The sequence below is a fragment of the Azolla caroliniana genome, unplaced genomic scaffold, assembly GCF_043228905.1.
Source record: "Azolla caroliniana isolate FFs.n. ecotype wild unplaced genomic scaffold, voAzoCaro1.0.p SCAF_13, whole genome shotgun sequence".
In the NCBI taxonomy this organism is placed as follows: Eukaryota; Viridiplantae; Streptophyta; class Polypodiopsida; order Salviniales; family Salviniaceae; genus Azolla; species Azolla caroliniana.
In genome coordinates this window covers 6,982,097-6,993,437 of record NW_028230448.1, presented here as the reverse complement: position 1 = coordinate 6,993,437, position 11,341 = coordinate 6,982,097, and the positions used below count along the sequence as shown (strand labels likewise).

Sequence of the window (11,341 nt, the reverse complement as noted above, 5' to 3'; positions counted from 1 at the left end):
TTTCTTTGTCCAAAAATGGAAATGGATGCGCCCTAGACTTGTTGACTTGCTACCACATGTGTTCTTCAAACAGTTTGTAGCAACATATTTTGATCGAGAAGCCCTATATAAAATGGGTGGATCATAGGCTTACAATCAGAATGAATGAATATAAATAGGCAATAAGTTTCAAGTTTATATTCAAAGATTTTGGTTGGGAAAGATGACTATTCATTCACTACCAAGGAATAGCCTCAACTTCCTATCGAACTATGATCACTTAAGAAACTGCTACACATGTGCACAATGAACGTGTGGGATAGAACACACAGAGAGAGAGAGAGAGAGAGAGAGAGAGAGAGAGATCATTTGCAGTAGAGAATGCCTTCTCCACATTTGAGATAAACGTTTAGTAACTAAAGCATTGGGAATTATGGCATAATTGGTGTATTTAGAATGCCTTTATTTTTATGCCCAATACAAGGTTCAAAGACAACATTCAACAATTTAAAGGCACACTATTATGGCCATTTTCCTTGTTGGAAACTTCAAGAACGTTGTCACAAGAGGAAGTAGGGATTATTAGATTGGCACGGCATCGTGCCCGTCATTTGCATTGGCCTTTATCACATGGGACTATATAGTTTCAACATGATGTTCTAGATATGGTAAATGCCATGAGAATCCTCATATTTTTGGAGAGAGAGAGAGAGATACTTGCAAGCACATGAGGAATGAGGGATTCTTAATTTGAATACTTCCATAATGTAATTGTCAGCAAGATACCTTGATTGTTGTCCTCCCATGCACGACAATAGATATTCATGGTTGTAAGTGCATACATGTGTTTTGCAATAACAAACATGTACACATGGCATGCAATAATGAAAATCTACAAGTGATCATTTGTATAGATAAGTCCTTTATTGCATCTTCCCATAACTGTTTAGGGATTGCAAGATGGTTCCAAGCGATTCATGAGATGGTCATATTATCCTTCTTTCTCCACAACAAATATCGAACAAGTTGCAAACCGGAATGCCATGCCTTCTTGGTCCATGGTAATAATGACACAAAATATAGTTTGTACAACTTTAATGCGTACATGAAATGAGCAAGATTGTGACTTTCTGAGACATGAAAAATTTTGCTAGCTATCCATTAAATTAATTGGGCGTTTGTAATATTTACTCCTAATGGATAGCCCAAATGTCAAAAAATAGAGCCTTTTCCAATTGAGAATCCTTGCCAACCTAAACATGCAAAATCCCTCAAATACACAAGATGAAATGAGACTTCTCTCCATTTAATATGTAATCGGGACCTCGTTTTCATGTATTTGCCAAAACTTAAAAGCTCTCTCTCTCTCTCTCTCTTGAATACGTATATACAGTTCAAGAGAGAGAGAGAAAGAGCTTTTGGCATGGGTGGGAGGGGGAGAAGAATGTACATATTATCCATCCATAATTATTGTTGTTGCATTCCCAGCAAGCAAGGAAGCAAGCAAGTAAGCAGGCAACGTTGGGGGTGGGGGTTTATCTTTGTTTTTTGTTTTTGGGATTTTTATTTTTGGGTGGCCGAGGGGAGGCGTGGATAAAATAGGAGGAAAGGGAGGGGGTGTTATCTTGCCACGTGCCAGGCTCCAATTGATTGGAACTGCTGAAGCAAGATTCCATTCATACGGCCTTGCCCCCTCCCCTAAAAAAAAGGTATCGACGGAATATACCCCCCCCCACACACACACCCACAGAAAATGGTAATTCATCAAATTAAATCACCTATATACATATTTATTTATTCTCTCTCCATGCTACACACGTATGTACATGTACATACATAGCATAGCAAGATATGCATACTATACTCTCATATTTATGTATGAATTGGGTACAACACACACACACACACACAAGAGACACTGTGTGTGTGTGTGTGTGTGGTTGGTTTCTTTGGGTTTTGAAGGAATGTTGTGGATAGAGAGCTCTAACTCATCCACACAAACCACTCCATCCATCCATCCATCCATCCATCCATCTCTCCGTCTCCCTCCCCCTCCCCCTTCGACCACAGACAGACAGACAGCATACATACATACAATTACATACATACAATTACATTACATACATGCTCTGCTCTCTTTTCAAAGCCACCCCAATCCCTCCCTCCCTCTCTGCTGTCCTCTTTCTTCTCTAGAGAGAGAGAGAGAGAGAGAGAGAGAGAGAGAGAGAGAGAGCTGCTCACTCTTGTCATGTGAAGATGATAACCTTATCTTCACATGACATCTTTCTTGGCTCCTTCAAACACCAAGTGATCCCATATTTTTTTAACCAACCATATCTCTAACCCATCTCATTCTTCTTTTGCCCACTCACATTCATTGCCTTGCTGCTTATCATAGCCAAGCTTTCTTTCCTTCCTCTTCCTCTTCAAGTCCTCTTCCTCTTCTTCTTCTTCTTCCTCTTCTTCTTTCTGTGGGTTTTCTTAGCTAACAGCATAACACCAATCAATGGTCTATTAATAGTAAGCTTGGAGGGATCATTTAAAAAGGACTCCCACCACATTTAGTCTGATCAAAACTATTCCAAACTTTTCTGGTGTGTCATGGCACCTCGCCCCAGCAAAGTGAAAACCCACAAACCCAAAGGAGAAAAGAAGAAGAAAGAAGAAAAAAGTAGACTCTTCTGCTAGCTTCTCTGAATTCGTTGTCAATACATGCATATCTTTTGGGTTTTATTTATTTATTTATCATCACTAATCGGGGCTTTCTTGTACATAAATGCCAGTTCTTCCGGTTGTTTTGGATATCACTGTCATTACTCCGTTTGGGAATCAAATCATCTTGAAGGTAATATATACATATGCTTCTTACTTTCGCTATTGTGTTTGCCAAAAAAACACATGGTTAGTCTTTCTACATTGTAGAGGCTTTTGTATCCTCAAGCTCTTCATGGTCATGCTTTGCAGGGGATTTCAACAGATCGTATTCTCGATGTTAGAAAGCTTTTGTGTGTCCATGTTGAGACTTGTCATTTCACAAACTATTCTCTTTCACATGAGGTAAAAAATCCTACAAGTCGCTTTACTGGCATCCGTATCTCTGGACTCTGCGCGCACTATCTTGTTTTACTAATGTGTGAAATTCTTAAGATTGCCTAGAAGGATATTCAATGTATGTTCATTGTGGGACATTTAAGACATTAAAAGCGCTTCGAACTTAGATGGTTTATATAATCAATCCTCATGCATTCAGTATACGTCTACTTTGTATACACTGCAACTTAACTGATAATGTGTTTTCTCATAGGTTCGGGGTGATAACCTTCGTGATGCTTTAGAAGTTACAATGTTAAAGCCGTGTGTGTTGAGGATAGTTGAAGGTGAAATTCTAAGCTTTGAGTTGTCTATGTTGGCTTTTATTCCTTATTTCTTTATATGTTGTGATGTAACTCCTTTTTCTACAACTATTTTGCGACAGATGAGTATTCAGAGGGACAAGCAATCTTGCACATCCGAAGGTTATTGGATATCATAGCATGCACAAATTCTTTTGGCCCTTCTGGAAAAGGTTCTACGGATACGTTAACTGTGAAGAATAACAATCCTCACAAGAGAGGCTCTAATGTAAAATCAAGTGATGCTACTACTGCTAGACTGACTACGTCTATTTGTGAAGATAGAAACCCCTCCAGTGAACTAATGGATAGCACCAGCTGTTGTGCTAAAACCCTCAAAGAAAACCCTGAATCAGGTCCAGAACATAACATTGTTGAAGAAATAGCACTTGATGATACAAATAAGACGTCTGAAGATTCGGTGAAGCTTGACTCAATGAAATCTACCAAACCCGAGGCTGCTGCTGCAATGGCCGCAGCCAAAGAAGCCACTGACAGAGGAGATATGACAGGGATGTGTCCTCCTTCAAGGCTCAGCCAGTTTTATGAGTTCTTCTCCCTCTCTCATATGACCTCACCATTTCTTTGTAAGTAAAAATTTCAAAATACTTCAAAGAGTTAAAAAAAATTGTGTGTTTTTCTGGAGTCCTTCCAAAAATGTAAAAACACATATGCATGAAAATTATGCTTTTAACAATTAGATACACTTCTCTCTTGCTTTCTTAAGTCCTTAGGCGGTCCACCAAATATAATATTGATGAACGGAAGGCTGATGGGGACTTTTTTGCAATTGATGTAAGTTGACATTAAAAGTTCTTTATCGACAACTAATTGATCTTATTTTGATCACCAATAAGATTATCCTGCTATAAATTGGATGCAATACAGGTGAAACTCTGTAATGGGAAGTTGCTGACTATAATCGCTTGCAAGAAGGGATTTTACAATGTCGGGAAGCAACTAGTCCGAAGCTCAAACCTAGTTGATCTTCTCCAGAAATTGAGCAAAGCATTTTCCAATGTCAGTTCTCCCACTGCATTTCAACATGCCTCAATATTTTTGCATAAAAAAACGATAACGAAACTCAATGTGTCTTGTGCGTGCAACTCTTTTTCTGGTATTTAAGTATTAAATGGTCTCACACTAACGAAAATGCTTCATAAATGGTTCAGGCATATGCAGATCTCATGAAGGCATTCATAGAAAGAAATAAGGTAAGGATAACGAAATTGATCTCTCATTCAAGATTTGAGGTGAAAAATATTACAAAATCGGCAGATATGTATATTAAGTTTTTGCTTCACACTGAATTGTGAAACAGTTTGGAAATCTACCATATGGGTTTCGTTCCAACACATGGGTAGTGCCACCTTTAGCTGCTGATTCACCATCCATATTCCCATCTCTTCCGGTAGAAGATGAGAATTGGGGTGGTAATGGTGGTGGTCAAGGAAGAGATGGAAACAGAGTATGGTCAAGAGACTTTGCGGTTGTTGCTAATATGCCTTGCAAGACAGTCGAAGAACGACAAGTGCGTGATAAGAAGGCATTCCTTCTTCACAGCTTGTTTGTTGATGTAGCTGTAGTTAAAGCAATGTCGATTTTGAAATCATCCCAAACCACACAATTATTGGACTCTCAGAGCTACGAGGAGAATGACGGTAACTTGAAAATTGTTGTCACTCGAGATGCATCCAATGCAAGCAAAAAAGTTACTGTAAAGATTGATGGAAGCGAATTATCAGTACCTACAAAAAACTTGCTTAAGGGAATAACTGCAGATGAAAACACCACTGTCCATGTATGTTAATGGGATATGCTGATATTTTATCTATGTTATCTTTTTTAACCTGTAAAATATTGGCGTCAAGTTACATCTGAAAGTTTCTTTGGTTTTCTTCGAAATATAGGATACCTCCACCTTGGGGGTTGTAATTGTGCGGCATCGAGGGTTTACTGTGCTCGTCAAGGCATCAGAAGACATTGATCATCAAGCAGACGCTGCCTCTTTACCCGCAGATATTGACATTGAAGACCAACCTGATGGTGGTGCTAATGCATTGAACGTTAACAGGTTATCACCCTTGGACCACGAATATTCTAGATATGATATTAGTCTACGTAGTCCTTCTAAACTAACATCTTTTGTGTCTTACTTACAGCCTTCGGACGCTTCTTCATTCGGGTCCTTATATACAACAACAAACAGGAAACTCGCAATCATCTGGAGTAGATCTGGAGGAGAATGAAGCTGCCAAGGCACTCGTGGATAGAGTTTTGGAAGATAGTCTACTAGGCTTGGAGAAAGAAGATCAAGGCGACGATATGTTTGTGCGATGGGAACTTGGTGCTTGCTGGGTTCAACATTTGCAGACCCAAGCAGCTGCAGAAAAGGCAGAAAAAAAATCAACAGAGAGTAATAAAGAAAATAAAGATGAGAAAAAGAAAACCCTGACAGTTGCCGATGCTGAGAAACAGAGCGTCACAGAGATGAACATTGAGCAGCCCCAGACAGAAGTTGGTCAGCTACAAGGCGATGAAAACGATATAACTACCACAACTGAAACTAATGATGGCAATGCAGAACTCCAGAGGCTACTTTCCAAGGTTGCTTATAATCGTCTCAAAGATACAGAAACAAGTCTCCACTCCAAGGTCTACTCCTGTACATGCAAAGTAGCATTCTTCCTCAAAATGTTTGTTCATTTTTACTGACTTCTTTTGCATCTATTGTATCTTCTTCTTCCAGCCCTTAAATGACCTCCTTGAAGGTATCCACAAGTATTGTGAGGAAGTTGCATTGCCGAAACTTGTAGGATTTCTATCCTGCTGCCCTGCTTCATTGCCTTCCACTGCAGTAAGTTCTGAAAGTATAATGTATTGAACTGATGGCTTATTGAAATTGCTATAGGTTGCTGATTTTGGATCTTTAGAGCTTTCCCCTGTTGATGGACGGACACTAACTGATTTTATGCATATCCGTGGTTTACGAATGCGCTTTTTAGGGAGAGTGGTAAGCAGTGCAATAAAATATAATGTTCATTTTTTTCAGTTATGGCTAAAATTCTTCCTCAATTAACACCAAGAAGCATTACATCAATCGTTCCTTCAGGCTTAGTATTAACAGAGTGCACAATGTAGAGTCGTCTCTCATTCGTATATTTCATAGAAAACATGGTTGTTTAATGCTGTGCAATATTTTGGGGGTACAGGTGAAACTTGCTGAGAAGCTTCCTCACGTACAATCACTATGCATACACGAGATGGTTACTCGTGCATACAAGCATCTGTTGCGTGCTGTTATTACGACTGTCCGTGACGATGTTGGTTTGGCAGCTTCCATTGCTGTTACGTTAAATGTCATGCTTGGGGGTGAAATTAATGAAACAAACAACATATGGAGATGGCTTCAAGTGTTTGTGGAAAAAAGATTTGGATGGAAATTTGAGAATCAACCTGACATCCGGAAATTTGCCATCCTACGTGGGTTATGCCACAAGGTTTGTAGCAACTTAATGAGTAGTTGTAGTTATTGATTTTAACTAATATATTAACTGCCTTGAAAATGAAATGTTTTCATGGCACTTATCAGGTTGGTGTGGAGCTTGCTCCTCGTGATTATGATATGGAGAGTCTAAATCCATTCAAGAAATTTGACATTGTGAGCATGGTGCCTGTATATAAGGTAATAAGCAAAGCATGATTGATGGCCGTTGTAGGGAGGAAACATGAGGGGGATTGGGCTCTTGCCCAACATGGGGTTGTAAACGCAATGAGCATGCTCTAAATTATTACATGTTGTGGCTGTTGCTATTCTCTTTTAGCAAGTGGCTTGCTCTTCAGCTGACGGTCGAACACTGCTTGAATCCTCAAAGACTGCACTCGATAAGGGGAAATTAGAAGATGCTGTCACTTACGGCACAAAGGTTCAAATATATTCAGCTAGGGATATATATAATCTAAAGTTGATATTCTTTTTCTGTTTATGAAGTTGGAAATTTCCGTCGTCCTTTGGCAGGCTCTAGCAAAGCTTGTTGCCGTATGTGGACCTTATCATCGCATGACGGCTGGTGCTTACAGCCTCCTGGCCGTTGTTCTATATCATACTGGAGATTTCAATCAGGTTAGCTCACGTTTCACATTGTCGTTCTCTTCACATGTTTGAGACGTTTATGAACAATGTACTTCAAGGAAATTTGGTTCTTTTAAACATCTTACTTATCATGTCAATATAATGCTTTCAGGCTACAGTCTACCAGCAGAAGGCATTGGACATCAATGAACGTGAGCTTGGATTAGACCATCCAGATACTATGAAAAGTTATGGAGACCTTGCAGTTTTCTACTATAGGCTTCAACATACTGAACTTGCGTTGAAGTATGGATTCATGTTTTCCATTCTCGTAATTCAACATGAAAAGAAGATTATGTTAAGAATAGTATCTTTGTGTACTCAATGTTCCTTCTTCTCTTATTCAGGTATGTAAACCGTGCACTATACTTATTGCATCTGACATGTGGTCCCTCTCATCCCAACACGGCTGCAACATACATTAATGTTGCCATGATGGAGGAAGGGCTTGGAAATGTTCATATCGCTCTCCGCTATTTACATGAAGCTTTAAAATGCAATCAAAGATTGCTGGGAGCGGATCATATACAGGTATGAGTGCAAACAAATGATAGTAAGTACATGCTTTTCAGTTCACATTGATTATTTTAAGTTCATGCATGTATATTATAAACATACCAAATGCTTCAACTTACCAGACTGCTGCAAGCTATCATGCAATAGCTATTGCATTATCTCTTATGGAAGCCTACACATTGAGTGTTCAACATGAGCAAACAACTCTTCAGATATTGCAAGCTAAACTCGGTTCTGATGATCTTCGCACTCAGGTACATTTTGACTATGTATAAGAAACTCTATGGGTTCATAGCCAGCCTTGGGATGTAATGTTAACATATGCTTCTTGTACTCAAAAACAGGATGCAGCTGCATGGCTGGAATATTTTGAATCAAAGGCAATGGAACAACAAGAAGCTGCTCGTAATGGTACTCCGAAACCAGATGCTTCTATTGCAAGCAAAGGACACCTTAGGTAAGATATATAGAGTGCTCATGGCATTAGGTAATGTGTTCAAAACGTTGATATTGATGAGAATTTCTTTGCTCTCTCTCTAGTGTGTCAGATCTCCTTGATTTCATCAACACTTGCGAGGAAGAGAGATCAAAAGAATCAGAAATAAAGAAAAAAGCACGTCGAACCAAGGTATAAATTTAAAATTTCTGTTTTCCTTGTATCTCATAAAAAAGGACAAATCATTAACCCGAGGTTTTTGTATGCTTCCTCTCTGACCTTAATGCAGTCAAAAGGAAAAGGATGCCATAATTCTCAATGGGAATGTCTTTCCCCCACCAGTCCAATCGAAAGCAAAAGGGAGCAAGAACTAGACTTTGGAACAAAGCCTAAGGTCCTCCAAAGTGCTGAAGAAAAACCCGAGAATGGTCCAAATGACTCAGACAAAATCCAAGTTGAGCAATCAACCTCTGATGAAGAGAATATGTCCTCTAGTCCCAAACTAGAGTTAATCTCCATATCCACACATGGGGTTACAAGTGATGCAGAGGCTGTATCAAAACTAGGAGACATCTTATTGGATTCATCTGATGCAAACCTTGCTTCTGATGATAGTGAAGGTTGGCAAGAAGCCGTCTCGAGAGGAAGGAACTCCATGGCAGCAGCTGCAAGAAGATATGGCCATTATAGATCTCTAGCTAATACTACCAGTAACAGAGGATCAAGACCCTCAAGAGAAAGCCTTAGATTTAGAGGCAGCAATGCTAACAATTTTACTGGATCTGCCAAGAGGAAGACTGTAGTCAATCACTTGGTTACAACTCATAGAGGCTTTGCTGATTCTAATACCAGTATGCCTAAAAGGCTTTTGAGAACTTCAGTTAATACTAAGCCAGATTGTCCATCATCTCCTCTATGCAGCCCTCAAGGTAACATCAAACAACCTGGGTCTTTTGCAGCGTCTATAGATAACCCTTCTACAAGAGGCTCTTCTGAGCCTGATGAAAAGCTGAATGAAGTTGCCTCAACTCCATCAAAGACTTGTATTACAGTTCCATCTGCTCCATCACAAGTCACCCAACCTTTTGTAACAGCCTCTCCTAGAGCATCACCATCATATAAAGAAGTAGCTTTAGCTCCTCCTGGCAAGTGTAACATCATTAAGCCTTCACTTGCACAAGCAAACTTAGATGTGGAAAAAACAACCATTGCATCAGAAGATATACTTAAAGAACAGGAAAAGGTAGATAGCAACCAGAAGTCACATGTCCATCAGAATCAAAGTACAAGAGCAAGTGAGCTATCTGAAAAAAGCGATGTGGTGAAGCCTATCAGTGGAAAGCAAGATGATATTGATAGCAACGTAAACATTAAATGTGATAATAATGTTCGGAGTTCAGAAGATAGGATCATGGTAGAAGCATCACAACCTTCTTGTGGCCTGGAAGGAGATGCCAACATGTTAGAAAGCGAATCTTTCGATAGTGCAACAAATAGAACCACAAAGATCCATGATGATGAAGATAAAAGTCAACCAACATCGGAAGAGGAAAAGGTAACTAGCAATGCATGGGAACCAACAAAGCTCTCTCCTGCTGCTCCCCCATACAACCCCACAGAAAGAAATGGCCTTATATTCACCGATGATGAAACAACCCATCCATTAATCCTATCACAAGCTCAAACAAACACAAGAATGTTCTTACCCCTCCGAAAGCCACCACGCCTTACAATGTCATCAAGCTTTAATGCGCGGTACCTTAATCAGAGATCTCGACCAACAAAGCAACTCTATAGAGCCACTTCTGAGAAGAGTGGAAATGGTATTGGTTTGATCAGCCCCCCAAGCAAGCCTATGAACCCAAATGCTGCAGAGTTTATTCCAGGGAAAGAATGGCAACCTGTGATGTTTGACGCTCCTCCACCATCATCAAATATCAATGGAGAGATAACCAAATCAAATGATTCCAATGCACCAATTTTAAGTGAAGTAAACCTACAAGAAACGTCACATTTTGTGAGCAAGCGTGATGGTAAACAAGAAGAAGCTTCCTCTAAACAATGGGCAGACATGAATGAAAGTGAGGCCGAGGCTGAACTTAGTCAAGTCAGCAATTCAAATCCAGATACTTCCAATGATAGTATATCATTGTCAAAACATCATCACAGTGGGGATCATGAACTTATTATTAACCCACAAAATGGGCATGCATCAAGTGAGAATTCTGACGTGAGTAGTGATTATGGGGCCACTGAGAATGGCATCAAGAGCCCCTCATCCACTGGAGATGGTTTTGTTCTAGTTACTAAGAGAAAGCAAAGGTCAAGGAATCAAGGAATTGTGAAACACATGAGAGGGGCCCATAATAATACCGCCCATGCTGTTTATAGGCAAAAGAGTAGCAATGGAAACAATGCACGGGTCTATAAATGTATGTATAGAGCTATATCTGGATCACACAGGCAAGACAATGCTACTAGCTGTCCTGAAGCCCTCCCAACGACTCAACCGCAAGTGGTTAGCGTTGGTGGCTAAATCTCAATTTTATTACAACATGGATTGCGCAAGCATTAATTATCATATATTATATATAAGTGATGGATGATTGATTGATCGATTGATATGGAGAGAAGAAAGAAATAACATTTTTAAGGTTAGTTTTTTTGCAATAACCCGCCCCCACCCCACTTGTATCATCAACATTAGGCAACCAAAATAATAATAATACAGCCATCCATTGCTGATTTATATATATATATATGTATAGACAGAGAGAGAGAGAGAGAGAGAGAGAGAGAGAGAGAGAGAGAGAGAGAGAGAGAGAGAGAGAGAGAGAGAGGAGACTTGAAGGAGAGTTTTTTGGTCAATGAGGTTTTGGATAGAAT

The 11,341-nt window shown here is 39.6% G+C and overlaps 1 protein-coding gene across 1 annotated transcript; it reads left to right on the top strand.

The window, feature by feature from the left end:
- The first annotated feature begins 2,371 nt into the window (after nt 1–2,371).
- Nucleotides 2,372–11,015, top strand: LOC147856028 (protein REDUCED CHLOROPLAST COVERAGE 2-like). Its single transcript, XM_087329330.1, has 23 exons — nt 2,372–2,650; nt 2,763–2,824; nt 2,944–3,036; nt 3,284–3,356; nt 3,455–3,958; nt 4,099–4,166; nt 4,260–4,391; nt 4,544–4,585; nt 4,693–5,172; nt 5,282–5,445; nt 5,534–6,026; nt 6,121–6,183; nt 6,283–6,384; nt 6,584–6,871; nt 6,964–7,056; nt 7,196–7,297; nt 7,390–7,494; nt 7,616–7,749; nt 7,851–8,034; nt 8,142–8,273; nt 8,364–8,476; nt 8,560–8,647; nt 8,745–11,015. Exons 1-23 carry the CDS (start codon nt 2,581–2,583, stop codon nt 10,989–10,991), a joined length of 5,832 nt encoding a protein of 1,943 aa, XP_087185456.1. The 5' UTR covers nt 2,372–2,580; the 3' UTR covers nt 10,992–11,015.
- The last annotated feature ends 326 nt before the right edge of the window (nt 11,016–11,341 follow it).

Excerpts from the sequence above, each read along its gene's own strand:
- LOC147856028 (XM_087329330.1), top strand. The coding sequence starts at position 2,581 with ATGGCACCTCGCCCCAGCAAAGTGAAAACCCACAAACCCAAAGGAGAA. Across the intron at positions 2,825-2,943 it reads GGAATCAAATCATCTTGAAG|GGGATTTCAACAGATCGTAT; the intron begins GTAATATATACA and ends CATGCTTTGCAG. Across the intron at positions 3,959-4,098 it reads TATGACCTCACCATTTCTTT|TCCTTAGGCGGTCCACCAAA; the intron begins GTAAGTAAAAAT and ends TGCTTTCTTAAG.